The 27,500-nt window shown below is 44.2% G+C and overlaps 7 protein-coding genes across 10 annotated transcripts in view; 2 read left to right on the top strand and 5 right to left on the bottom strand.

Moving 5' to 3' along the window:
* LOC113584834 (hepatic lectin-like) overlaps positions 1 to 15,297 on the top strand; it is a 16,839-nt gene extending 1,542 nt beyond the window's left edge. Inside the window, exons 2-9 of one of the 2 annotated variants that reach the window (XM_027022015.2) lie at positions 11,888 to 11,950; positions 13,064 to 13,148; positions 13,525 to 13,608; positions 14,174 to 14,254; positions 14,373 to 14,408; positions 14,540 to 14,679; positions 14,844 to 14,959; positions 15,082 to 15,297. In XM_027022015.2, coding sequence (XP_026877816.2) covers positions 13,064 to 13,148; positions 13,525 to 13,608; positions 14,174 to 14,254; positions 14,373 to 14,408; positions 14,540 to 14,679; positions 14,844 to 14,959; positions 15,082 to 15,241 — 702 coding nt within the window. In that variant the 5' untranslated portion in view covers positions 11,888 to 11,950 and the 3' untranslated portion in view covers positions 15,242 to 15,297. Of the gene's footprint in view, positions 1 to 11,858; positions 11,951 to 13,063; positions 13,149 to 13,524; positions 13,609 to 14,173; positions 14,255 to 14,372; positions 14,409 to 14,539; positions 14,680 to 14,843; positions 14,960 to 15,081 lie in introns of those variants that run through there. The other variant, XM_027022016.2, reaches the window with a different exon arrangement.
* Positions 1,006 to 2,764, bottom strand: si:ch211-170d8.2 (uncharacterized protein LOC571755 homolog). The gene is made up of 3 exons (XM_027022009.2): positions 1,956 to 2,764; positions 1,727 to 1,871; positions 1,006 to 1,630 (listed from the first exon to the last, which is right to left on the bottom strand). Exons 1-3 carry the CDS (start codon positions 2,332 to 2,334, stop codon positions 1,267 to 1,269), a joined length of 888 nt encoding a protein of 295 aa, XP_026877810.1. The 5' UTR covers positions 2,335 to 2,764; the 3' UTR covers positions 1,006 to 1,266.
* Positions 2,857 to 8,756, bottom strand: hps4 (HPS4 biogenesis of lysosomal organelles complex 3 subunit 2). The gene is made up of 13 exons (XM_035536441.1): positions 8,604 to 8,756; positions 8,233 to 8,312; positions 7,971 to 8,061; positions 7,219 to 7,362; positions 6,983 to 7,090; positions 6,630 to 6,746; positions 6,397 to 6,491; positions 5,579 to 5,651; positions 5,369 to 5,502; positions 4,158 to 5,121; positions 3,947 to 4,073; positions 3,521 to 3,629; positions 2,857 to 3,338 (listed from the first exon to the last, which is right to left on the bottom strand). Exons 2-13 carry the CDS (start codon positions 8,256 to 8,258, stop codon positions 3,167 to 3,169), a joined length of 2,160 nt encoding a protein of 719 aa, XP_035392334.1. The 5' UTR covers positions 8,259 to 8,312; positions 8,604 to 8,756; the 3' UTR covers positions 2,857 to 3,166.
* Positions 8,914 to 10,869, bottom strand: LOC113584837 (cytochrome c oxidase subunit 6A, mitochondrial). Its single transcript, XM_027022019.2, has 3 exons — positions 10,744 to 10,869; positions 9,716 to 9,858; positions 8,914 to 9,218 (listed from the first exon to the last, which is right to left on the bottom strand). Exons 1-3 carry the CDS (start codon positions 10,835 to 10,837, stop codon positions 9,129 to 9,131), a joined length of 327 nt encoding a protein of 108 aa, XP_026877820.2. The 5' UTR covers positions 10,838 to 10,869; the 3' UTR covers positions 8,914 to 9,128.
* A 99-nt stretch (positions 15,298 to 15,396) lies between the features above and the next one.
* On the bottom strand, positions 15,397 to 19,370 carry prkab1b (protein kinase, AMP-activated, beta 1 non-catalytic subunit, b). The gene is made up of 8 exons (XM_027022013.2): positions 19,126 to 19,370; positions 18,520 to 18,678; positions 17,244 to 17,398; positions 16,754 to 16,847; positions 16,448 to 16,562; positions 16,239 to 16,369; positions 16,073 to 16,141; positions 15,397 to 15,811 (listed from the first exon to the last, which is right to left on the bottom strand). Exons 2-8 carry the CDS (start codon positions 18,655 to 18,657, stop codon positions 15,734 to 15,736), a joined length of 780 nt encoding a protein of 259 aa, XP_026877814.1. The 5' UTR covers positions 18,658 to 18,678; positions 19,126 to 19,370; the 3' UTR covers positions 15,397 to 15,733.
* A 514-nt stretch (positions 19,371 to 19,884) lies between these two features.
* On the bottom strand, positions 19,885 to 24,232 carry LOC113584836 (transmembrane protein 233). Of its 2 annotated transcripts, none has more exons than XM_027022018.2 (3): positions 23,909 to 24,232; positions 20,762 to 20,890; positions 19,885 to 20,528 (listed from the first exon to the last, which is right to left on the bottom strand). In XM_027022018.2, the coding sequence occupies exons 1-3, from the start codon at positions 24,089 to 24,091 to the stop codon at positions 20,517 to 20,519; spliced, it is 324 nt and encodes a 107-aa protein (XP_026877819.2). In that variant the 5' UTR covers positions 24,092 to 24,232; the 3' UTR covers positions 19,885 to 20,516. The 2 variants fall into 2 exon arrangements, with proteins under 2 accessions (XP_026877819.2, XP_026877818.2); XM_027022017.2 differs by having other exon boundaries at positions 20,762 to 20,896; positions 23,909 to 24,228.
* A 3,223-nt stretch (positions 24,233 to 27,455) lies between these two features.
* si:dkey-63d15.12 overlaps positions 27,456 to 27,500 on the top strand; it is a 2,140-nt gene continuing 2,095 nt past the window's right edge. For both annotated transcript variants that reach the window (XM_035536419.1, XM_035536418.1), the window contains exon 1: positions 27,456 to 27,500. This exon is cut by the window's right edge and continues 162 nt beyond it. In XM_035536419.1, the coding sequence (XP_035392312.1) occupies positions 27,479 to 27,500 (22 nt within the window). In that variant the 5' untranslated portion in view covers positions 27,456 to 27,478.

Genomic DNA, 27,500 nt, shown 5'->3' with positions numbered 1-27,500 from the left:
ATGACATAAATGTATAATAACACAAAGAATTTAATGCAACACACATACACAGTATATATAAACATGTACTTTACCATTAAACCCCATACTGATTCTGATGTACGCACCTGAGTGGTTCTCCCAAACTGTAACACTCCAAAGTGGATGCAGTTCACAACCCTAGCTCTAACCCTAAACCCCAACTAACCCTAAATCCTAAACCTAACCATAAACCCCATCTCTAAACTCTATCTCCTAACTCCCAGCTAACGATAAACCCTAACCAACCCTAACCCCTAAACCTAACCCTAAATCCTAACCATAAACCCCATCTCTAAACATCTGTCTGCTAACTCCCAGCCAACCCTAACCCTCACCACTGGATCAGTCTTCCTGGTTCACTTGTAATTTGCATTTAATGTAAACATTGTTTTGTTTATAAACACTGGAGTCCAAACCCTCCCGATTAAGCTTTTGATATTTGCATTAAAAGGCCACAATTTTGCTCTAATGAATACCACACTGACTATGCTCAGACCAGCTCGTATGACGTTTGTATCACACTGTTCAGTGTAAATACCATCTTCTACTAAACACCATGAACTGACCTCGTAAGACTCAAAACCAGGCAGATACAGTCAGACACCAGTCCAGGTCCTGACAGTGAAATGTGAGGTTTGACTGCACTAATTGGTCGTGTCTCAGACTGGCCCATGCTGTACTCTGAACTGTCTGCAGGGGGCACTCTCACATCAAGGCTCTATGACAGCCTTCAGTTACTTTTTATACTACAGCTTTAAGACAATTTGTTCAGATGATTTTATAAAATAAATATTATTTACAAATTGGAGTATGACAATAAGTTACTTGTCCTTCATAAATATTTTTTGCTGGAATTAGCTTTTTTACAAGCAGTCAATTTAATACGTTTGCATAAAACCACACTATCTTTCTTTCTTAGCAGAATAAAACAAGGTAATAGTAAATAAAAGAAATTAGTAAATAAATAAATCAATAAATCAGCACTCAGTTTCAGAAAAAGGCGTTTATATATAACTCTGTCTTTACATACACTATTTACATACATTCCCACAAAACACCCAAATAAATTAAATAAATTCCATTTACAGGCAGAAGTGCGTAGTGTTGGGTCTCTGGGCATTAACAGTGAACAGACCACCTATTGTCATGGAACAGCAGGACCCATTAGCAACTCACTCGAAGACCCATCCAAGGAGGGGTGTGTGTGTGTGTGTGTGTGTGTGCGCGCGCGCGTGCGTGTGTGTGCTATCTGTATGAGAGCGTGATGAAAGGGGTGTGTAGGAGCCGGACCCCATGACTCTCACATGGGTGTGTGTTGCGTGCTGTGCTGCAGTGTAGGGCCAGTCCCAGCTCCACCAGTGCCTGTAGGGGGCGCTCTCTCCACTCGTCCACGCTACCCTGCCCCCAGGCAGCGGGAGCAGCGTCCTGCAGGGCTGAGCTGTTGTCCTGGGGCTCTAGCGCCCATGGCCTGCTCAGACCCCCCACCCGCCGCAGGTTCAGGAGACGATTGCCTCCAGACCTGCTGCCGAGGACGCGCTGCAGAGCCTGGAACACGAACATCACATCCACCCTCAACTCCATCACGCCTTCCTCAGTCCAGGACCCAAACCTGCAGACACAAACAGCCCAAACCCGTGAGGGGAGACACTATAGTACCTCTAGCGAGAGAGCAGCATGGACAGGGGTCACTTAGCACGTGTCTCACCTCGTGGGCAGCTGCCGTTTCTGCAGCGAGGGGAGCAGAGGCTGGATATTCAGCTTTTCTGGGTTAGAAATATGGAGATGAATCTCAGCCCTCGCGACCGTCGCGGACAGCACGTCTTCACTGAGAAGAAACTCTATGCTTGAGCCTTCGGGGGTTGAACAAGATCATAAATATACGTGTAAATGTCAGATTAAATGTTCGTATCAACATGCGCTGAAGCCGAACTTACCTCCGATGTCCCGACCCTGGAGTCCTTTCACGCTTCCGCACCGGTAGCCCTTCTGGCAGCAGCGGTACACGCGCCGCACGAAACGGAACAACGGCGGCTCCGGGAAGACCACGCGGCGAGGGGCGTCTCGTGAAAGGGGACAGATCTTGAGGCGATACACGTGGCCCCAGTCAGCAGCGGGAGCGCGGGCCTCCATCCATGGGGCGGTCAACCGGGAACAGTGGTCCTGGCTGCTCGCGGGATCGCGGCGGACCCGTGTGCGCGCGAGCGCCTCTTCTCGAAGTGTTCTAGTCTCGAGGATCCGGCCACGGAATGATACACAGTGTATTCCCGAAATAACGCAAATGAGCGTGAAGATCCCAAACGGAACTGTGGCCATCGCGGAGCTCCAAACGTATAGCTGCTTCAGCGATTGTAATCCAAGACCTGGCGGTGCAACCAACTGGCTCGAGCAGACGATTTAAGGAGTGAAGCCCGCTGGGAAAGTCCGGTCTCCTCCCCCAGGACCATTTACACCATTAACAATGCGGCCTTCAGTGCACAGCCGCTGGGGCCGTAATGATCCTCATTACAGTGTATGTGCACCATTACCAACACAACACTCATTTGCAAGAGAAACGACACCAGCTGTGAGTGTAAAACGTTTTTAAACTACCGCCAGGTGACCCCGCGGACAATAGCGCGTCACACGCGGACAGATGCGACCCTGGCGCCGCGCGGCATGCGCGTCCTTTTAGGTGTCAGCAGTCGTCGAGCGGCACCGTCCAGGTACGCACAGGTGGTCGACATTGTACATTAAAAATAAGTGAACAGCTACAGGTTTACATATGACAAACTAGTTAACTTGGTATTAAGTGAGCGTTAAGGAGTTTACACAAACACAAATTCTACTACAAATAAATCAGAATTAAACTCGTTTAATTTATTAGAAAATCAATGATCAAACATCACGTGTTCTCACGAGCTCCGCCTACTGCCACTGCTGTGGTCTGTCACCGCGCGCTACCAGTCCATTAATACGTGCTTAATTCACTTGAAGCGCAACAAATACTATTTATATCTAATTAAATATTAATCACAGTTCATTTGAGGTGTGTGTGTGTGTGCACGCACTCGCAAGAAAGTGGGGCACATAGAGAATATATAATTTATGCATAAAAAATAATACGTAATCCATTTCCTAGCTGGTATTGGTGGTGACGGAACTGTGCTCACAGCAGGTTGACCCCGTGTTTGAGTAAGCGTTGGCGGGCTTTGCCTGGTAGCGAAAAAGCCGTATCCTGGACATTGGGAATCCCAGAGTTCCTGGCAGACGTGCCCTGCTGGAGAAAGTATGTCTCCTGTGCCTTGGTGCGAGTAGCATACACAGCACAGCTGGCATTCCTGCAGCAGCACAGGACAAAGGCCACACCAGCTCACCACAGTCATGAGCGCAGTTAACTAACCCTAAATAACCCTCATCTTAACCCTAACCCCACCAGACACTATTCAACTGAGACCAAGAGTATTACATAAATACAATTAATCAATCAATCATTCTCTCTCTCTCTCACTCACTCACTCACCTAACAATGGCTTCCTGCAGTGTGTCCTTGAGGGAGAAGTCTGAGTGCAGCAGGGCTGTAGCCTTTACAAATGAATCCTGAGAACTGGAAGAGTGTTCAGACACATTCGCTATCACACACGCGCACACACACGCACACACACGCACATTAACAAAACACTTTTTAAATTAATAAACTGATACCCCACACCCTGGTAACTCTACACTCTGCAGACTAAACCTCCAAACTGACGAGAACAGGTCTCAGTCAGGAGCACAGCGTATTTTTCTAACGCATGTATGTACGTGTGTGTGCGTGTGTGTGAGACTCACTGGTGAGTGTGTTCTGAACACAGTCGTGTGTGTGTGTGTGTGAGTGAGAGAGACAGACTCATTTATGAGTGTTCTGGACACAGTCATAGTGCGTGTAGGTGTGTGTGAGACTCACTGGTGAGTGTGTTCTGGACACAGTCGTAGTGTGTGTAGATGTAGGGTCCTTGGGCTGGTGGTGGTTGTGAGGAGGTTGTCCTCAGATGAGCCTCCAGCCCATTCAGAGAGGCCAGACAGCTGAAGTACTGTAGCCCAAACATACACACACACTATTTCTAACATAACCACACACACATCTCTCTCCAACACATACACAAAGGTCCCCTCACCACATCCTCCTTGGCGCTGGCGTCTGTGTTGAAGTGCGGCTCCACCAGCACGGCGAGGACCAGACTCCCAACCCTGTGCTGATACAACAGCAGGCAGTCCAGAGTCCCACCTGAGGGGCTCCGACAGTCCCCGCTCCTCCCCCCCTCCCTCATCTCCTCCTTCACACCCCCCCTCACCTCCATCTCTTTGGTCCCCTCCCCCTCCCCGTCATGTTGGGGTGGGCTGTCCTGTCCAGACTCAAGTCCATTGCTGATTGCACTAACCTGGTCCTGCTCAGGACCTGTGACCTCTACAACCTCCGCAGTGTTCCTCTCGCCCTCTGACCTGACGGGGTCGCCACCTGTGACCTCTACAACCTCCGCTGTGTTCCTCTCGCCCTCTGACCTGACGGGGTCGCCACCTGTGACCTCTACAACCTCCGCTGTGTTCCTCTCGCCCTCTGACCTGACGGGGTCGCCACCTGTGACCTCTACAACCTCCGCTGTGTTCCTCTCGCCCTCTGACCTGACGGGGTCGCCACCTGTGACCTCTACAATCTCCGCTGTGTTCCTCTCGCCCTCTGACCTGACGGGGTCACCACCTGTGACTGCTACAACCTCCGCTGTGTTCCTCTCGCCCTCTGACCTGACGGGGCTGCCACCTTCAAACATACTGCTCTCTATGGCCTTATATAGCAATGTCCCATTTGGTAAGATGTGGTCATGTGACTCAGAAGGGCTTCCTTCTGATTGGCTCGTCACAGTAAGGTGAAGAGGAGTGCTGGCTGTCGAGGGACACAAACTGAAGGATTCTTCATCCGACAGGGAGGAATGAGGAGAGGAGTGTGTCTGGTAGTGTGCTGGTGGACAGAGGGCGTGCTCTAATTCAGCAGGGTCCAGGTCGGTGTTCGCTATGTCGGAGAGAGTGCGTGAAAGTAGAGGGGTCTTCTTGGGTTGGTCGGGAGGTTGAGAGGAGCAGTGAAATCTGAGGAAGCCAAGAGACACAGACAGGGCAGTGAGAAATGTATAAATATTGTATGCATATATACATATACAAAGATATATTTGTTGTATCTTAAGTATCATACACTCCGACACTCCAGTTCTCTGCATGATGTCATGATCTCTCCCTCACGTATGATGAGGAATAATCACCTACATTTCAGCACAGGGATATTAAACTCTGCTTTGTTCTCCCAGCATTATGTTGCTATAGAGTTGCTGAGCTGTACCTGCATGAGTTGTCCACTGGGTGGCAGCGTAGTGTGTTCACCTCAGAGGAGGTCAGGAATACAGGCGTTGTGACTGTATTGGAGGGGGGCGTGGCCCCAGACCAGCACACTCCATGGGCCTGCAGCCGGTCTTCCTGTAGGAGGGCGGGTCTAAGCACTGACTTATTTTTGAGCAGGTATAGTAGTACTGATTTGGGGGGGGGGAAGTACCTGGCTATAGGTCTCTGTCTCATTCACCATCACCTTCCTTGTGAGCTCTGGACACATTTGTGTGCTCAGCACTCTGCACAGAACACACCCACACACAAACACATTCAAATCTGGACCTCCATTCTAAATACAGTCCTGGACTTTAAATGCCATAAATGTAAATATTTTATCTGATGCTTTTATCCAAAGTGACTAACAATTATGACTGAGTACAACTTGAGTAACTGAGGGTTAAGGGCCTTGTTCAGTGGTAACTTGGCAGTGGTGGGCCTTGAACTGGCAACCTTCTGGTTGATAGTCAAGTACCTTAATATTTCTAATCACTGGTAGTGAAGTGAACAGGTGCCATAACCACACTGGTGGATTGAAGTTTAAAGGCAGAGTCTGAAGAGCTCAGCTCGACACAGACTGTACATGATAAACATTTCACTCAGTGGAGGCTGGAGACAAACCCTAAATGAACACTGAAAGGTGGGCAGGTATCGAGTGGTTTGCAAACACCAAACACTGTTAGATCCCGTCTGGCTCACGTAGACCTGTTGGCATGCAGACGTTTAGACTGAACTCTGATCCAAGCCTTGTGGTTCTAATATTCCGAGGCTCCTGAAGGTGTTTTTCCACGGTTTCAGGTGTGAGAGACCAGGTGTGATGCAGCAGACCTCCAATGGTTAAGGGCAGGGGTCAAGCTTTCCTGATCTCTCATTGAGAGCAACAAAAACTTAAACCTGCTCTTCCTGCATGTCACTGTAAAAAATACTAAATGACCACAGCATTACACGCTATGACACTGGCAGCATCTAGAAATATCATGCACCCACCTGCCCTGGTAGAGGAGGCAGCCCGCTAACACTAGAGGGCAGCGCTGACATGCCTGCAGGATGAGGGCAGACTTTAACAGCAACAGGGGGTCAATCTGGAAGCAACAGACATTTATATTATAAGAAACTAACAATTATCTTCAAACACAACGCGACAGACAATCACTTCACGTCACCATAATACATCAAAAACACTGGAAGTGTCGTGTCCTTCTGTGAGGTCTCGTACATACACGTGTGGAGCGGATGGTTTCCAGGCAGCTGAAGATGTGGTGCAGCTCGGTAGAGCCACCCTGTAGGTGAGAGATGTAGCGAGCCCAGTGCAAAGCCAGTTCCCCCTGGCTGTGGAGCTGCAGGACAGAGACAAACAGCATCGTCACTCTGTAGAATCACTGGAGATGCAGTAAACAGGGCTGTTATGTGAAGATATTTTGGATGCTATTCATGAATATTCATGTGCGGTAACATGCACAATTGCCAGTTTCCGGTGACTTAGTAGGGGAATCTGACTAAAACCAATGTTAACCCCCCCACCATCCAGACAAAGCCAAACATTCCATACTAGGACATAAACATAGCTCTGTACCTGGTAGCTCTGTTGGACTGGGCCATTGTAGAAACAAAAAAGACCAATTAGATGATCCAAGAACTCACACACACTAATGTCAGGAACTTCAGATACACAGCTCAGCACCTGAGAGATTGAGAGAGAATGCCACACCCACTCAAACCCTTACTCAATGTTGAACCTGGTTATACAAATAAGTAAATAAATTAGTAGCTCTCAACCACACACACACACACAGGTGAAGAGTCCCATACCCAGAGGAAGGTGTCCCTCATGCGAACAGCATACTTGCTCTTACGCAGACGAAGCAGGTGGACAGGAGAGCAGGAGAGTTCCGACACACAGCGGCTCACCCCAGCCAGCTGCCCACACAGCAGCTCCTGGTGTTCCAGGGGCGTCTAACAGTACAGAGCGCACTGACTTCAGGACAGAGCGCACACTGACTCGGGGACACAACTTTGTCTACTGCACACCTGTGCTCACACTACATCTCCTCTAAATAAGGGAGAACCAGGATAAGCTGAACCTGTGCAATGCTGGATAGCACCAACACAGCACATGTTTACCTTTAGAAATGGCTTCTGATAGCTATGATGGTAGTATTTGGTTGGTAGTATGTCTTTAGTCGCCAGGGAGGCCATTGTGGGTCTGGGACTCCAGAACTCAATGTTGAACCTTTTGGAGGTGTTTAATTCAGCAAAAATACCGACACGGGGAGGTGCTACCTGGACAGTTGGCGTGAGTGGGCCTATGTGTACCTAACGGACTGCACCAGGATACTGGACATTCTGTATACGATTATATTTAAATAAACATGGACCAACATATGAATCTATTTCTCCCTGTGGTACTTCTATTTATGCTTTATCTGAAATTTGACCAGAAACAGTTTTTGAGGACATCTCATCTAGACTCGAATCCCCTAGTAATGTGGTTTCAGCTTCGCGAGGACACCTGGATGAACAAACTGAAAAGCTAATTAATGTTTATTGAGCAAAACCGTTACATCTTCAGGGTAGAAATAGCATATTCCAGCCCGGGTCAGGTCGCATTCCTCCTGCACCTTTGAGCAATCGTACAGGAAGAAAACGTTGATCCTGAAAACGGGAGAAAAACGGAGAAACACAAAACTACCGTGATGCAGTGTGGACCAAAGTCTCAAGCGCTAAACACTGGCTGTATTTATAGTGAAAGGCACATATATGACCTACTCATACTCCTTTTCTAACCATTGCCCGTCACTACAGGTCGTTTGGCAAGAAGCTTACCGTCTCGTTTCCGACTCGGCGGCCATCAGTGAACGCGGATGAGACTCCGGCTATAACGTCCTTCTTTAGCGTTTCATCTTCTGAAAGTTCAAAGAAGCCACACGAAGTTCCGCATTTTGCAGACGAGTTTCAAGCAAACTTGACAAGTTGCCACGGAGAACGTGCTACACGTTTTGTCTACCTAAAAGCTACGTGTAACATTTTAACCTAGCAATGAATTTTATTATTTGAGACGTTCAACTGGCACCTGAGAAGCTTAAATCAGTTGATCTCGCATTAGTACGGTGGACGCTGCGCCCCGTTACCTGGACTAATGCACTCCGCATAAAGCTGCAGTAAACTGATCGTACCACGCCAACATCTCCCCTCACCTGGAGCGCAGCGTCTCCCAGTAAAGCCGCACCAGTCCTGGAGCAAACGTACCACTCACCAGCGGCTGCTTGTAATGGAAACAAACCGTGTTCGCGAATGGCTGAACTTAAAACTCTTTCACTGCCGACATCTCGCTTTAGACAAAACATCAGGCGATTTTCAAGAGGAATGCGGGTCACAAGAAAAGGAGTCATGTGACTCCCCGAAGTAAGGCAAGCGTGCAGGGACAAAAGTATTTCCTTGTATGACTAACGCATACGTATTGCGAGTCAGCCAACACAACCGCACTTTCACAAAAAAACACAACTCCTGTATGTAATACGTTTATTTTCATTTATGGTTAAACAATGCCGTGCAAGGCTCTTAGTAAGAACGTAACTTTATTAGGTGCTTTCAGCAGAGCACAGAGGTAAGTGAGGATTTCAGTTTGCTGTAGGTAAACTGGATTTGTAGAATGGTCCAGGGGTAGAAGAGGGGGGTGACAGAGCCCCATGGTCCCCGAAGACAGTGGTCAAGCCTAATCTTCATTCCTCATGACCCTCATAACCATCAGGCAGAGGGTTGACATGGGAGTTGTGGAAGAGTGTCTTAACCCCATCACCCCAAGGGAAACGCTGCAACACACACACACCTCTTTACTTTAGCACTGGTACAAATGAGTGAGAAATGTGAGACACCCGAGCTTTCTGTATGTAGGAGTATTATCCAAATTAATCAGAATAGCTATGGTAACATATGTAGATCTTACATTTAAATCTTTAAAAACTATCCAGCAGTAATACTAAGCCCCATACCCCAATGTCTGGACCAGCCATTTGGCTTGATTCTGCATTACTTATTATAATGATTTCATTAATATAATAAACTGGGTCAGATGTTTCAGGCAGGGAGTCATTAGTGTGGACGAGGAGCTGACTGGTGTTGAATATCCTGCACAAGCTGACAGGACACAGCGCTTGACCTTAAGAAGGGGCTAAACAGCACGATACAGTCAACCTCCACGCTTCGTAAACTCGTACATTTGTCTAACTGGCATGTAAGATTAATCAGCCACCACAGTAAGCACATAGGTTTTATTCAGTTACATATCAGGAATTTGGCCGTTTGCTACCTTGGTGCGGATGCGCAGATGCGGGTAAGGGACGAACTCCGGTTGGTCGTGGCCGTGCTGCTGAGACTTCAGGAAGGCGTTCAGCATGCACACAGCGACCCCGGGAATAGCAACGACGAACGACAGTATCTTCCACGTCTTTGCTGAACACAGGATTGTGAGAGCGTTAGCTGTCCAGCTAACCTGTCCGCATTGTTTACATTTACATTATTTATCCAAAGCGACTTACAATTATGACTGAGTACAACTTGAGCAATTGAGGGTTAAGGGTCCTACTCAGGGGCCCTAACAGTGGCAGTGTTGGAGCTTGAACCAGCAACCTTCCAATAACAAGTCCAACTACCTTAACCACTGAGCTACCACTGCTTAATCAACTACTGGGTAAATGTGACCCTATAAAAGCTAAGAAACACTTAACCCAACCCAGCTGGCTACGTTATCCGTATTTTACCCACAGTGGCTAAACCGAACAACCACACCAAGTAACACAGTAAAGAAAATGAGCTGCGTCGACACAAGCGAAAACGTTGCTAGCCAGCTAAGCTAAATTATTAAGATGTGGTATAAGATTAAATCAAATTTTCTACCCGAACCGGCAATTTGCCTTGTAGGTTAATATTTTAAAAACCGAGTGAGTTATATTCGCTTCACCTGTGCATTAGTTAGCTAGCTTAGCTAACTAAGTAAGTTAAGCAAACTAACGCTAGGTTTCTAGGCTAACCTTTATTCGGTGTAGGTAGTTAGCCATATTCATTATCTCAAAATAGCTTGTGACATAGCAGCTAAATAGTCACAAGCAAACCAAAGAAAAGCTGTTAGTTAGTTTAGTTACATTAACATGAGCAGCAAACACTTTGCTAACGACAGTAGCTCCAGTAGCTCAGACGTGATGAGGGAATGAGCTAATGCTAACATACGTATGTGCTATAGTGTTAGCTAACAAGGTCAAATCGTAATGTTGTGGGTGTTCAACACAACATCAGTTCGTCACGTCTTCAGTTCAGTACACCAGGGTATAACGCACATACCTCCCTGTTCACCGTGTGCTACAGCTGATAATTGACGAGTTTGTGTCAAAAAAGCAGACCGCACCACCTGAGAAAACTGTCCGAGCGCCGCCATTTTACCTCCGTCAAACGGGAAACCGACACAGTGGGAAGTTGATAAAGAGGGTATAGACGGACCTCGCCACAGTGTGTGGGTCTAAATGTCAACCAGAGTCTTTACTGCCGCCTAGAAAGATGGAGTCTAATCGGAAACATGCTTGAAACATAATTTTATGCTTCAGTTTAATAGAAACAGATATTTTATGTCTGGGTGGATGCGAAAGGGATATGAGGGCATGTAACGTGCACCTACATGCAAACTTGAAAAGGTGCAAGTTACATAACATTGATAATTTCTCAGAAGTTAGTGGGCTTTAGATGGAACAAAGCTGAACAAACCACAGATAAACCAGGTGGTTATTAGGATGAGAAGTTCGGTAGCCTAGTAGTAAATAGAAACGATTTTTACTGGTATAATCTTTATTACTGGAGCATGAGATGAGTGCAAAGTGATTTAAAAAATAACAATACAGAGAGTGAACAGATAAAGTCTGCTACCTGCAATTGCCACACAAATAAACTATGCACTCCTGTTGCAGTCTTGCACATTATCCTACTTGCTGCTAGAGTACTGTACTAAACCAGCACTGTACTCTGAACTGTTCTGGCTGCTACCGGTGACTGCTATGTTCAGGGTAGCATATCACTGATTGCTATGCACAACTCGCTTTACATATGCCCAGTACTGTGTACTATACTAAATTGCACTGTCTACTCATTTTGTATTTGTCCTGTCCTGTATTTATTATTGTTTATTTAATGTTTATTTAATGACATTTTGCACTATATTGGACTGTTTGCACTTGTGTAGCATGTTGTCTTGTTGTACTGTTGTTTTTATGTTGCACCATGGTCCTGGAGGAACATTGTCTCGTTTTTGTTGTGTACTTGTGTATAGCTGAAATGACAATAAAACCTCTTGAACTTGAACTTGAACTTGCCAGTCTTACTGCACTTTATCATAGAGGGAGTTAACCCTGTGATGAGTGTAGAAAGGAGGAGTTAACCCTGTGATGAGTGGCGAGAGAGGGCTGTTTTTGTTTGTTTATGCAGCAACTGTGTGCAGGGACTCAGTGTGACAGACAGACAGCAGACAGCAGCAGAGTTAACACAGCCCACTCTGAGGAAGGTAAGACTCTCCTAGCCTCCTACACCGTAGCTCTGTCTTTAGAAGAAATACAATGGTACAATGCAGACCATAGAGCTCCTAGAGCAATGTGCAGGGGAACAGAAAGTGGCGTTTTAAAAGCAAGCATTCATTTAAAAAAAGCGCTCTTCTGGATGGTTAATTCCTTTAAAGATATTGTTAACACATGGGCAAAAGAAAGTGGTATTTAACTGGTATAATGGCTTATATCATTCTAAGTTTATTAAAGTAAGAATTAGAATTATGCCTTATATTTTTATGCATTTATGCTAAATGGACAGACTAAGTTATGTGATTTTAAGTGATAGAAATGTTTTAGTTGGCTAATGTTTTTCATCTGTTTTAATGTGTGCCGTAATAGACACAGAGGTCATGATTATGGAGTTTTGTACTGGAAGATGTAGAACACTGTTGATCTACAGGTTAATGTTCAGAATATCTGTGCTGTGACCTTTGAACCCTTCATCTGTAGTGTTTCTGGCCTTCTCAACACAAAGCCACACTGTGATTTTTGTAGATTTTTGTTGATACCTTTATGATATGTGCACATTAATGTCTACAGATGATTTAATAGCTTTGAGAAACACTGGCCCTGTTGTGGAGATGTCCTGTCGGAGGTTGTTGGCTGCTGTTTGTTACTTGTAGTGAGAGTATAACCAGTTTCAGAAGGTCCAGGGTAGTAGTAGCTCAGTGGTTAAGGCAGTTGACTTGTAATCAGAAGGTTGCTGGTTTAAGTCCCATTACTGCCAAGTTTCCACTGTTGGGCCCCTGAGCAAGACCCTTAACCCTGAAGTTGTACTCAGTCATAATTGTATGTTGCTTTGGATAAAGATATCAGGTAAATGTCCAGGATGTTTTGTAAAGGTGCAGGAACTGAGTGACAGGTGCTTTGCTGTTCTGCTTCCTTTTAGTTTCGTCTTTTTTAGCATTTTAAAGCTAAATGTTCCGACTCGTCTTCCAGTCACTATCAGTTACTGTAGGAATGTTTAGCATTTGACATTTACTTTAAACAAACCCTTATTAAAATGAATATTTGTGTTTATGTTGTGTTCTTCTCCTTTTTTACACACCTCCTTCCTTTCTGTGCCCTCCGAGATGGAGACGGTCGGATACGACAAGTTCAGTTCATCTGATTCCGAGATCAGTCACCAGCACCACCACCAACCTTTTTACACACAGAGTGAGTTATGGAGCAGAACTCTGACTTCCATCACTAGGGTTTGTAATATCAAAAATTCATTTGGGTCTACTGCCTTGGGATTTGGTTTACATGCAGTACTAGGATAAGATTTCTCCCCTGTCACAAAACATGGTCTCATGCATGTTTATTTTGAACACAAACTATAGTGGTACATTTAGCTGAGACTTTTATCCAATGTGACTTACAAATTATGACTGAGTACAACTTGAGTAACTGAGAGTTAAGGGCCTTGCTCAGGGGCCCAACAGTGGGGACTTGAACTGGCAATTATAACATTATATCAGATTTCTAGTCCCGTACCTTAACTACTGAGCCACCACTGCCCATATTGATGTTCTGTGTTTCGGTGTTTCAGACAGGCACAACAGGAAGGTTTTCATCATGTTGGGAGTGCTTTCTGTCTTCCTCTTAATACTTACACTTACAGTTGGAATTAAATGTAAGTGCACTCTGAAAAATACCTGTCATGCACCATCTGAGCAGTTCTCTGATGGGATGGTGGTCCAGGATGCGTACCTAGGGTTGTAGCTAGCACAGTAGGGAGAGGGAGAACTAGCTAACTCATTTAATGATATATAACACTGGCATTCATCACATAACCATCACACATCTCTTCAAGCCCCTGATGTCTCTTCACACAAATGAACTGCCATTTCCCAGCTGCTGTTCTTCAGCTGGAAGTGAAAGCCACAGCCACACGTTTAGGAGATGAGTCTGAGCTGAGTTCAGCTTCACTCTAACTCTGTTCTTTGGGCAAACCCTAGTCCTCATGTCTGAGTGGAACATCCACATGACAGAACACTTCTGTTCAAAGCTCCATGTAGGAATCGTAAGTGCAGATATAAGAGCTCTCAGCATTACTCAGTCTTATTAGTTATTAGTCTAAATAAACACATGATTGATTAAACATGCTCTTGTTCCAAGGTGTTTTTAAAACTGCTTTCATGTGCATGTGTTCGTAGTGGTATTCTGGTGGTGTTTGATTTCTTCTCATTGGTACTCAGTCTCCCAGGTGAGCAAGCAGATGTCTGAGGTCACGCTGTCCCTGCAGGCTGTGAAGGACTCTGTAAAAGCAGCTCAGACAGGTGTGAAAGACCCTCACTACCTCCACCCCTCTCAGCCGGTTATTACTGTTCACCTGTTTAATCACAATAAACAGTAAATCTGGGTGTTCCTGTCCTGTTCTTTTCTTCCTCTCTGAAGGTGTTCTGCACCCAGATGCCCTAGCACCTGTGAGAGGTGAGGCACTTTACCATCTCACCTGTAGAATTTATAGCCCCAAGAACACCGACCTGTGCAGCAGCAGTCAGGTGGGCACGTGCAGGTGCATACACAGCAACAGTCAGGTGTGTGTGTGTGTGTGCGCACAGGTCCCTGTGAAGAAGACTGGACGTTTTATAAAGGCAAATGCTACCTTTTGTCCAGACTGAGGAAGAAGTGGCACGATGCAGAAAAGGCCTGTAACCAGCAGAGGGCGCACTTACTGGTAGTGAATAATGCTGATGAACTGGTAAGAGCAGAGAAATAACACTTCAGGATAAATATTTCACATTTATGAGACTACATAAAACAAAGTGAACCACCCATGTTGTTTTAGGTGGTACAGTCCAGCATGAGTTTAAAGCTGGTTTAGCCCCCAGTCCTTGCATTTCAAACTGTCTCATTCTGTTCCAGGACTATATTTCCCAACTTGTGGGCCTCAATGAAAATTACTGGATTGGTCTGGTTGAGAAGGAGGACGAGGGGGACTGGAGCTGGGTTGACGGAACAGACTTCAAATCCACCGAACAGTAAGACGTCCCGCCGTCTGGGCACCTGCAACACAGCTGCTGTTTGCTGTTGCTGTCTAGGGTGCAGAAGACAGTTGTGGGTACAGATGAGTGCTTACGTGTCTGCCTGTGTCTGTGCCCAGCTTCTGGGACGAGAGGCAGCCGGATGACTGGGACGTGCGTGTGGATGGGGAGGACTGTGGACAGCTTCACGCCAAACACACACTCAAGCGGAACATGTGGAACGACGCAGACTGCACACTCTCCTACAAATACATCTGTGAGGGTACACCCAGGCACTGACACACACAAAGTTCCCCTACCCCACACGCACAGGGAACAGTCTTCCAAGTGAACAGGTCCCCCCGCACACACACGGGACACTAAGCCCACCCAACCCCGCCGACACCGAGCACAAGTGTTATTATCCAAAATCTTCAATGGGACACTTCCCTATATTCAGTGACATATGCAGTCATGTTTATTTCACATTTTACATTGTAATTGTGTTGACAAAATGTAATAAACAATCAAAACAAAAAAGTACATAGTACAAAGTCTTGACTGGAAAATCCTTAAAATATGAAAGTTTTTGTGTTGGATGAAAAAAAAACTACAAACCCTTACAAACCCTCCCTGAGCCATTAAAGTGATTAAACTCGAGTCCTCTGTGGAAACAGGAGCCTGACCCAGTCCTGTCCCAGAAATCCCACGGTGCTGTGGGGAGGGTTCAGGCTCCTCAAACATGCTGGTAACAGTGCTGAAGCGTGTGGGAGACGGGCAAGTCTGCTCTGCTCAGACGGGTTTATACAGCACTGTAGTGACGTACTTTTTCTTGTAGCGATGAGTAGCACTGAGAACCATCACACCATCCTGTGAGGAGGGCAGACAGTAAGACGTGGGTAGAGTCACACACACTTTCATGGCACAGACGCACAAAAAACTGTGCAGAAGTTGTCAGGTTTAGAGGGTGAGTGGGATAGAGAAGGCACGTGGCCCGCCGCGCCCACCTGCCGGGATAGAGGACGCGCCAGTCTGCCTGACTGCCCCGGCAACAAGTTAACAAAACACAGACTAGCGGGATTACAGCCAGCAGATGAGCGTACAGTGGTAAAAGTGTTCTTAAATCTGTACCTTGATGGAGAGTGCATAAAGATGGTTCAGCATTACGTGGTTAGGTTCAGGAAGCAGAGTTGGGTCACACTGTTCAGCACAAACACACGACACGTTAAGGACGCCTTCACCCAGAATTAAAACGCCTGTGTGCTCATTGAAGATGACCGGGTGGTCCGATACTCACAGAGATGCCGGTGTCTTTATTGAGGAGCACCTGGAGCAGGTGTGGGGGGAGGATGGGGGGTGTGAGGAGGCGCTCCTCATTCTTAGAGTACGCCTCCTGCTGGTAAGACCCAGGAGGCGATCCAGACACGTCTGGGACAGAGATGAGAATCATTAGAGATACACCACCCCACTGTAATGTTTATAAATCACGTGGTGTTTGTTCTCTACCTGACAGGTCAGAACATTTCTCAGAGTCGGTCTTCAGAGCATCAAACACTTCAAAGTCTGTCTTACACACCTGAATCACGTTATTCACCACACCAGACTTACTGGTCACCACAGGCTAGGAAACATTGAAACATGACATTTGTAATTAGTGTAATTAAAGTCATTAAGATAAATGAAGCAGACGGTTTAGAAAGAACACAGGACAACAAGGTGGGTAGTAAGGGTTAACCCCACCCGAACCCTGCTGGTTGTCAACACAAACAAGGTTGACAGGAAATGCTCTTATACACAAAGTGTGTTCTGTACCTGCGCAGGGTCCAGCGTCCACTGTCCGTCCACGAAGAACTTGTACTGGTGCTGACCCTCAGGCAGGTTGAGAATGGCCACAAAGTTCTTATGACTAAGATTCACAGACAGCAAGTCAGTGTTAATCAACAACATTGCTTCTAAACAGAGGAAGTCAGTGTTAAATCATCATTTCTGTTGGATGGGATAAAACACGCCACTCTCCAAGGTAACCAAGCTGAAATGCGTTCTGCTCTCATTGTGAACCAACGGTGACCCTGGTGCCTCAAATGGGAACACGTGGCTAGTGTTAGTCAGCTAAATCCCGTAAATGTAAATGTGACTAACGTCCCTGCATAATTAGAACTAGATCAAAAGAAGAGAACTGTAGGTAACAGCACCCAGCACAGCCGAGCGGTCTGTGCACTCACAGATTCCAGCCAACCTAGGTCTAGTTTCCCATGATCACTACAGACAGTTCCAGAGCTCAGTACCCCTGTGGCCAGCTGACCTCTTGGACAGAGGGATCTTGCTGGCCCAGTTGTTGAAGGAGCCAGAGATACAGACGTCCTTGGCTGGTCCTGACCATCTGAACACGGTAGGATGCTCCTCAGGGATGGGGAACCTAGAGTCTGATGCCACATCCTTCTGCCAGGCCAGGAACTCCTGAGGTGGGGGTGGGGGTGGGTGGGTTTACAGCCAGGCAGGAGTTTAGGTGAGTGTTGTTAAATTGCAGTGTGAGTCACCTGCCCACAGCAGGTGTACAGTTTGGCTTTTCTCTGCTCCAACATGCCTGGCAATACTTAATGATGTCAGAACGCTACATTTCCCAAATGCTTCTTAATACCAAAGTACCCTGATCTTAAGAAGGTTGGTTAATTATCAAGTGTTTCGATATCCTTCCTAACTAAAGTACTACAAAACAAGCTGATGTTGGTGAATAGCGTGACTGGGGACTCACACGGTTGGTTGCTTCTGTATTTGTTTTTTTTTTTTGCTGTCCTGTGAGCCTGTGAATTTGAGCTGAGTTGAAGAATGTTCAAACAGAACTAAAATATTTATTAAAGTAATTTTTGTTAATCAATATATTATTTTAGTTGAGAGAGACTACCCCAAACTTCCTACATGATTTTCTTGTGAATAGCAGTTTTACTTCAGTCAGTCCCCATTCATACAAGTGAGGGTTAATTCTGAGCATAAGTTAGATTAAACTAATTATCTAATATATTTTGAGAATACTTGTACGTGTCTAATGAATGCATTTTACTTTGTTGCTAGTTTTAATGATGTTCAGTTTCAGACAGACTGGCTATACCACTCCAAGATCGCTGAAATGTTTTGAGGTGCCACAGCGAGGACTTGCGCCTACTGACCTAGACACGCCTTCACCCAGCTGGTCTAGTACCAATTAAGCACCATAGGATGGTAACTTGCCAAGGCCTTTGGGAAACCAGGCCTGACTCATTCTTTTCTCACATCTTCCACTCCTAAAGTGAGTCCAACTGCCCTGTACTAACTAATCAGGTCCACTCCCAGTCCGGTAGGCCAGTGTGCACACCCGTCTTCCGCAAACTCACAGCGCTACTATGTTTAACGGTAGAAGTGAAACTTGGTCCTATGCTAGTTGTACGTCACGTGGGCCCGCAAGTCACGGCGACGACACAGAAACGCCGAAATCGTCAAAAAGGCAAACAGGTGAACCTATCCACGTCTATTTGTGCTAGTTGACACCAATATTAAATTCTTTTAAACGAATGCGTAAAATGCAGCACGCTTCCACTAATTACCTTGGCATCATCTCCATGAAAGATGTCCCCGTCCTCCACGTTGTCCATTAAAAGCTTTGGCCGTCCGACATCCTTGGCACCGCGGTTCTCGCGCCGCTGCGCCTTCTCTCCGCTCCTCTCGCTGCTCGCGTTACCCATGTCACGTGGCCCCGGTGCGGTCTGAATATCAGCACGAAAACACAGAGCTGGAGGGAAAAGTACTGACTACATCCCCTGCCAAAACATCCAGAGAGGAGTGAGTGTTGATATTAGCAGCCCGTCATAGTCACTGGGGCTCCTGGGTTTTGACAACCTTTGACCAAACGGAAAGACTGACTTTGATGATTCACCGGCACGAACTGAATTTTGCGTGTTAATGTAACGGCTAATAGCAAACGTGACCGAAAGTACATGGAAATGGGAGGAAAAGAATTAAAAAGATCCTCCCAAATGGAAGTCTCCGCGGTTATTTACTGTTATGAACGGGAAGTGGACATCTTCACACATCGGAGAAATCAAATCATTCCTTTTGCTGCTGTAAGAAACAAACTAAACCCGATATTAACTATCACCTTTCGGTCGTCTGCCAGGTTCGTTAATATCTGTTGTGTGAATCTCTGGTCTCACCTGTGAGGCTGCGCGTGGAGCTAAGCTCGCTCGCTCGCTCTTATTCCGCCATTTTGCTCGCGCTGTGACTCACGCCTCTTCCGTCTGGCCTTCTCACGCTGCTGCTACTACACCAGTACGAACTAGCCTACTACTACAGCTCATTATGTTGATAATTATACGAATGATAATTCAAAGTCATTAATGCTGTATTCTGGTACCGTAAGGACTGTAATCTCGTCTTTAATGAACCAGAGTGCTCTCAGGTTTGTCCAGGTTCACGGGATTCTCACGCATATCAGCTTTCACTACGGAGCTACTGGAAAAGCACGTGCACGGCGCGATGCCGCATAATGTAAATTCATACGGTTTAAAAACAGGCTCGAGACGTAGCGAGAAACGTGTGTACGAATAAGAAGCAGTTTCACGGGAACTGCGACTCGTTAAAAAACGCGTTGCGTATTGAGTGAAAACATCGCACATATTGTTGGTCCTGGTCAATACTACGAAATACGCAAATGAGGATTTGAGTTCAACTGAACTCTGTAGTCATTCCACTGGCGCCAGATCTGGAGAATATGTTAGCTAGCTTATATTTAGCCTTAGCTGGTTATAATATTACATATCGGTATACAACATTCACCAGACGCTGCAGATTTAATGGGGTGGGGGTGAGGGCATGGACGTAGATGCTCAGTGTAAATTTCCTTTAGTATTCACACTTGATTTTGGTCAAGCAACATCACAGCTAGATCGACACCAAGATAACTGCTACATCAATACCAATCTACAAGGTTTACATTTATTTTATGCTTATTAAAACCCATAAGATAAAACAGTCTTGAAAATAAATCACACACAACCAGAATACTGTCAGGTGCAGGTGCACACACACAAACACACAACCAGAATACTATCAGTTGCACACGCACGTACGCACACATTTCTATACATACATACCCTTTGCAATCCATGTTAATCTCAAGTGAATTTTGAATTTTTGAGTTTAACAGGTCTGAGGAACACATGTAACACATAGAACACATCACAGGACTGAGGAACAAACAAACTTCACATTGTCTTACAGCAAAACAAGAATTTTCTGGAATCTAGTGAACACTGTCTCAGTAGATACATTTACACTCTTAAGACCATAAGACTTGTTTAAAATAAATAAGATACATATTAGCCATGAATAGTCTCCATCACAGGAGTTTCCATCACGTGTGGAGTACAGACGCAGGGCACGGTGCCTGTAGCAGGGTGGTGTACAGATGCAGGGTGAGGTGTCTAGCAGGGTTGAGCACAGATGCCGGGCGAGGTACAGATGCAGGGCAGAGTGTCCTGCTTCATGCTGTCAGTACTCCAGTGCACATGAGTGTCCTGTTGCCATGGCACCATCGTCTGCGTGATCACATGGGATTCTGGGAGTTTTCAACATGGGCATTATATCAGCATAGAACCACAGAACCTAACATGATTGTAACAACTAGTATGACACACTAGATTAGAGATTACAGAAGAAAGGAAATTGGGCTAATTTCATCTGCTGAACTAAGTGTGTGTATGTGTTTGTGGGTGTGTGCGCGTGTATGCATGCATGCATGTGTGTGCATGTGCCCTACATTTGTGTGTGTGCATGCAGGTGTGTGTGTACCGTAGTGAAGTGCACGACGCAGAAGACAGTGATGATGAGGAGGCCGATGATGATGGAGGCGATGGCGATGTAAAGAGCCACCCTCCCTAGACGCTGGGACCCGTCGTAGTCTTCGTTATCATAGCTCTTCTGTGACTGGCAGCAAAGAGAAAAATCCTATTGCACTGAAAACTGAACACAGCATGATGAACTGAACACAATGTGATAACTGAACACAGCGTGGTGAACTGAACACAGCATGGTAAACAACACAGCGTAGTAAACAACAGTGTGGTGAACTGAACACAGCGTGGTGAACTGAACAGTGGTGAAGTGAACAGTGTGGTAAACTGAACACAGCGTGGTAAACAACACAGCGTGGTGAACTGAACACTGTGGTGAACTGAACACAGCATAGTAAACAACACAGCGTGGTGAACTGAACACAGCGTGGTAAAAAACAGCGTGGTGAACTTCCTGAGTACTCACAGAATCAAAATAGAGGGCATGAATGGTTAGTTAAGTGGATAGAAAAAGTCGCCCATCTGCTTAAAATAAAATTAAATAAAATGAAATGAAAACTTTAATAGAACCCCAAGCAGTGTCAGGCTCCCCCAGCAACGGGCATGAAAGTGTATGAAACTGCTGCTTATAAAACCCACCAGTTCCAGGGTCATCGCAACACTAGCAGTTGAGACCAGGTTACGCGTGGAGCCCTGCGGGAGGCCACGGTGTGCTGTGTAGTCTGGGGCATGCTGTTAGAATGACTGTATGATTCCAAACACCTCACATTTCATGTTTCACCCTACAGCTTTCTGCAGGCATGATGCAGCAGGTCCTGAGTGCATGCGTGTGTGCGTGCTGTAGGAGAGGACATTCAGTGAGCTGGCGTGATTTGAAAGGGCGCACCAACGCCTCCTCAGTCTGCACTGCAGGCCTGTTACATTGCTGAACAGTCAACCTGAAACCACACGTACAGCCTCTAGCGCACACATACACACGGCAGCTCCAAAGCCACTGCTCCAGACAACCAGTAATAACACGCTTCAGAGAGCTATTAACCAATCAGAGGGCAAATATGACTGATAGAATCTGATTCTTTAATATGAATTATCCAACACACACTAGATGTGTCAGTAGTCTGCACTAAGGGATTTGTCACACGTATTGTACTTATCTGGGGAACTGTGTGGGTTTACCACCAGTTCTTGTCTATAGAAATAAATTCATCCTCCCTGCAGTTTCTCTGCTTGAGTGCTTAGTGTGACCATAGGTCAGTGTGTCCCTGCTCTGGATTGCACTGCACTGATTGGCTGAAGTGCTCATGGGAATGGCTGCGTGAGGAACCTTATCAGTCAGAAAAGAGGTTTGTAGTTGTTGCACTGTACAGATGCATTGTTTACCAGTGAGAGTGCAAACCCTGAGGTTAAGGTGTGAAGAAACAAACCACTGGAGAAAAAAAAACTCCATCCATGGTTTTAAAGAACAATAAAACACTGAGGAATATGACCATTTTGAGCACACACCAAATTGTGTTTATTGTTTAAAGTTTCAACATTTTCAAATAGTAGCAGATAGACTACAGCAGCAGAAGACTACACAGGGTGACACTCCTGTCAGCTAAGAACAGACAACAGAGGCCACAATTCATACAGGCTCATCAAAATTGAACAGTAGAAGACTGGAATAATGTTGACTGGTATGATGAGTTTCAATATCTGCTGTGACATTCAGATGGTGGGGTCAGAATTTGGCATAACCAACATGAAAACATGGATCCATCCTGCCTTCTATCAATGGTTCAGGCTGCTGGTGGGGTGATGCTGTAGGGGAGACTTTTTTGGCACATTTTGGGCTCCTTAATACCAACTAAGCCTAAACAGCACAGCCTACCTAAGTATTGTTGCTGACCATGTCCAACCCTTTATGACCACTGTCAAGGCTGGTCCCTCCTAGCACCATGTCTCCATGGTAACCCTGTCTTGTCTTTTTGTTTGGACTGCTTCCTTGATGCTCTGCCCCTTGTTTGAGTTTTCTTGTCTTTCAATAGTTTTGTCTGTTCTTTATTTCTTTCTAATTAGTCTTGTTATTTAAACTCTGTATTTGATCTCATTGTTTGTCCTCGCTCATGACGTTTGTCCTAAGCCCTGTTGTGTTTGTGCTGCATGTTTTAACTAGCCTCTGGTTGTGTAGTTTGTGTTCCACATTGTCTATTCGGTTATCGTGTGTTTTTGATTTTTGTTTATGTTTCCTAGTACTCTTCATGCTGGCTTTGATGCTGGTTATTATGACCCTTATATTGGTTTTGCTCATAATAAATCTCTCTTGTCAGCGTATGCGTCCGTGTGATGATCGCGCCACGTTACAACCACAGTGCACCATTTTCTGATGGCGACTTCCAGCAGGAAAACACGCCATCTCACACAGCTCAGATCATGTCAAACTGGTTTATTGAACATGACGATGAGTTCCCTGTACTCAAATGGCCTCCTCAGATCTCAGTGCAGTAGAACACCTTTGAGATGTGGTGGAACAGGAGATTTACATCATGGACATGGGCCTGCGTATGGATCAGTTTGCATATAGACCAATCCAAACATGGACCAGTATGAACATGGACCTGAATATGAACTTTTATTCATCTACTGCCCACATGTTCAGCAGCTAAACCTGCCACTCTCAGTTTGGTGCTGTGCAGGAAGGAGTACGAGTGTGTGTTTCTGTGTGAGTGAGTGTGTGTGCCAAGTATGCATGTGAGTGTCTGTGGTGTGTATGTGTGTGTGTGTGTGTGTCTATGCGTGCATGCACCTTTACACACTTCTTGGGGGCTGCTGACACTTGAGGCCTGTCTATTTATAACACTTATAAGTTGCGTGTGTGAATCTTGAGAACTCAACGCTTTGGTCTGATTTCACAGTCTGCAGGGTATGATTGAGTAAAGAAAACAACCCCTCCACTCTAAGTGCTACCCAGGCTCCAATCTAATCTGCATATCTACAGCACTATAAGGAGTCTGTTCTCAATGACCAAATTAGGCAACACAGATAAAGAAAAGCTTTGCATGAACACTTTTGAAATGAAACGTGTTTAGCAAGTCAACCACTGCACTCAGTTAGACTAAAAAATGTTAGAGAAACATGTCACCAAATAGATAAATCAGTATCTTACCATCAAAGAAAAAACCAAGGCCACGATGTTGATTGGCCAGGCTGGACAGAAACATGTGAAAATAGTCAGAAAGATGTAACTCCTTATGGGTGGAGGAATCTTGATCTCATCGACTTTTGCCACACTGCCACTGATGGACAACCTTCTTTCCTTTTCTCCCAATTGTGAAATCCCAGAACTCATGATGGAAAGCAGGAGACAAAAGCATACAGTGCAAAATTATTCCCTAACTTCAGAAAAATACGGAGGACTGTGTCGAGAGCTCAGGCCAGGTGAAGAGAAGAGTTTATTACAGTCCAGGGTGTAGGGGAGTATTACCCCACTGCAGAGGGGAGAGAGAGGGGAGGGGGAGACTGGCAGGCCATGTACCTTTGGTCAGTTAGTTTTTATATTTTATTTTAAAACACAGAAATCACTTTTTTTTTCCTATTTAGGTAAAAAAAAAGAGAGCAACAACATCAAAACCCAACTGATATATTGTTCTGGATGTTTTTGAAATAATGAATATTAATTATATAATTTAGTTTTTTCTCTGTTCTCTGTTGTTCACATAACAAAGCAAATAAATTTATTCAATACAGGTGGATCCTGTCTTATCAAAGCTGGTGTCCCCAGAGTCATGAAAATAGCAGAGGCAAAGGTGAGGTGAAATTCTCGCAGGGGTTAACTTCTCTTACATTAAACCGCCGACTGGACATACAGTGTATGCACTAAACTAGTAACGTTAAACGTTACACTGTATGCATTACATTACTAACGTTAAACGTTAACGCTCTACCTGCGCGTTTGGAGCAGTTGCCCATTTGCTAATACTTCAACTGGCTAAACTAGCTAACCCTACATTATCAAATAGTAAGGTAGTAGCGTCTCAACTTTTTATATCTTTAAATCTTAGAATGAAAATGCTTTATCTTTGAGTAACGAAGAAGAGTTTATATTCATGTATGCAATATACCTTTAATTCAAGTTAGGCTAAATGATAAGACGTTAGCTGCTTCGTCAGTTGAAGGAGTAAAGCTTAGATTACTATCTGCTAAAAAGATTAAATTATTTAACCTACGAACAAAATCGGGCAGCTTGTGATGGTTTGGAATTAGCAGAAGATATAGCACAGAGCTTTATAGCTAGTTAGGCTACCTAAGATACTGGTTGAAAACTAGCCTTAGTTAAGATAACTAAGCTAACAGTAGCTACGACACCTCGCGAGGCTCACAGACTGTTGCTAGGCGACATGTATAAAGTCATTACCCACATCGTCTGTAGGCGGCACAACGTATAACACAAAATATAACTGTCCACAAGTTTCACTACTTTAACGCCAAGTGTAGCGACAAGTCAATGAATTTATATTTTGTCACAAAGACAATATACAGAACAAGACAGTTAGTAGAAATACAACATAAAGGAGTCCAATTAGCATTGTGATGTCACGCTACAGTCACCAAAAGTAGAGGTTGCCTACTTAAATCGAGAAATAAAAGCTACAGAGAGCGATTAAAATAGACAGTACCGAGATATAGATATGGGTTATGGGTCATTTACGAGCCTTTTCTGTTTAATTTTAGCGACTACCTACACTGGCGGAATTTAAAAGGGTAACGACGCCATCTCGTTTACCGATGAATCAAGGGGCCCCGACACGAGCTTCCCTTTAAATGTGAGTTTTATGAAAGGTGGAGAGCATATAAAAATGAAAACATGTAGTCTAACCAACATAGATTATTTTAAGAATACATGGGAATAGAATCAAACCTGAATTACTCTTCGTGTTTTTAATTTTAATTAACCCCCCCCCAAAAAAACAGTTCGCCTAACGGAACGTACACGTGCAGAACCATGTCGGATAAAGGGCACGCTGGGTGTCACGCGCTGTCCGTGAACGGCGCAGAGCACGTGACAGTGATCACAGGAACCACTGCTGGTGGAGGGACATACCGACACGCTGTACCAGACATTTCTGTAGGCTAAATAATAATATAGAAATAATACAGAATAAAAAAATAAAATAAAAAAATAAATAAAAATAAAATAGAAATAATATCAGAAACATAACATGACTGCTAGTGGAGGGGTGGAGGGACATACCGACGTTTCTGTAGGCTAAATAATAATATAGAAATAATATAGAATAAATAATAAATAAATAATGTAGAAATAATATCAGAAACATAACATGATTGCTAGTGGAGGGGTGGAGGGACATACCGACACACGGCACCGAGCTGTACCAGAGACGTTTCTGTAGGCTAAATAATAATATAGGAATAATATAGAAATAATATAGAATAAATAATAAATAATGTAGAAATAATATCAGAAACATAAGATGACAGTTAGTGGAGGGTCATACCGACACACGGCACTGAGCTGTACCAGGGACGTTTCTGTAGGCTACAGAAATACTATCAGAAACAATATATAAATAATATCAGAAACAATATATAAATAATATATAAGTACTATCAGAAACTATATAGAAATATATCAGAAACAACATAAATAATATAGAAATAATAGAAATACTATCAGAAACTATATAAATAATATAGAAACACTATCAAACTATATATAAATAATATCAGAAACAATCTATAAATAATATATAAATATCAGAAACAATATATAAATAATATCAGAAACAATATATAAATAATATAGAAATACTATCTAAAACAATATAGAAGTAATATCTGAAACAATATATAAATAATAGAAATAGTATCAGAAACAATATAGAAATAATATAAAAATATCAGAAACAATATAGAAATAATATATAAATAGTATCTAAAACAATATAGAAATAATATCTGAAACAATATATAAATAATAGAAATAGTATCAGAAACAATATATAAATAATATAAAATATCAGAAACAATATATAAATAATATAGAAATAGTATCTGAAACAATATAGAAATAATATCTGAAACAATATAGAAATAATAAAAATAGTATCAGAAACTATAGAAATAATATAAAAATATCAGAAACAATATATAAATAATATAGAAATACTATCAAAAATAATATAGAAATAGTATCAGAAAAAATATAGAAATAATATCAGATACAATATAGAAATAATATCAGAACCATAACATGACTGCTTTGCTGAGTAGATCTACTCTTACCTGAAGGTGTGAACGCAGTGTGTGTAAGCCCATTTGCAGGCATGGAAGATGACAGTTAGGAGATGACGGATGCGGTGATTTTGGTAAAAATTTGCCACAAAACAAAGTTCAGTTGTTGCCGTTATAGAAGTACGCGCTCTCCGCAAGAACGACCAGACAGGCGCAGAAATGTTGTGTAACATCTTTTTAATATTTTTTCTCACAGGTAAGGAATGTTTAAACTTTTAATTTAACAATTCACTAGGCGACTACATAAAGAGTTTTTATAGTGGCTCTGTCTTTAGAATGTGTGTACGGAACAACGTTGACTCTGTGGCAGACAGCCCAGAGAGAAGCGCTGCAGTGCGAGAGTGTGAACATGACCTGCCATTTCACAGTGGAGCCACCTGTCATCCTAGTGAAGCTGGCGTGGCTGAAAAATAATCGCACAGAAATGGGAGTCAAATCGTATAATA

This window comes from Electrophorus electricus, chromosome 18, assembly GCF_013358815.1.
Source record: "Electrophorus electricus isolate fEleEle1 chromosome 18, fEleEle1.pri, whole genome shotgun sequence".
NCBI classification, from domain to species: Eukaryota; Metazoa; Chordata; class Actinopteri; order Gymnotiformes; family Gymnotidae; genus Electrophorus; species Electrophorus electricus.
This window is presented reverse-complemented; position numbering and strand designations above follow the sequence as displayed.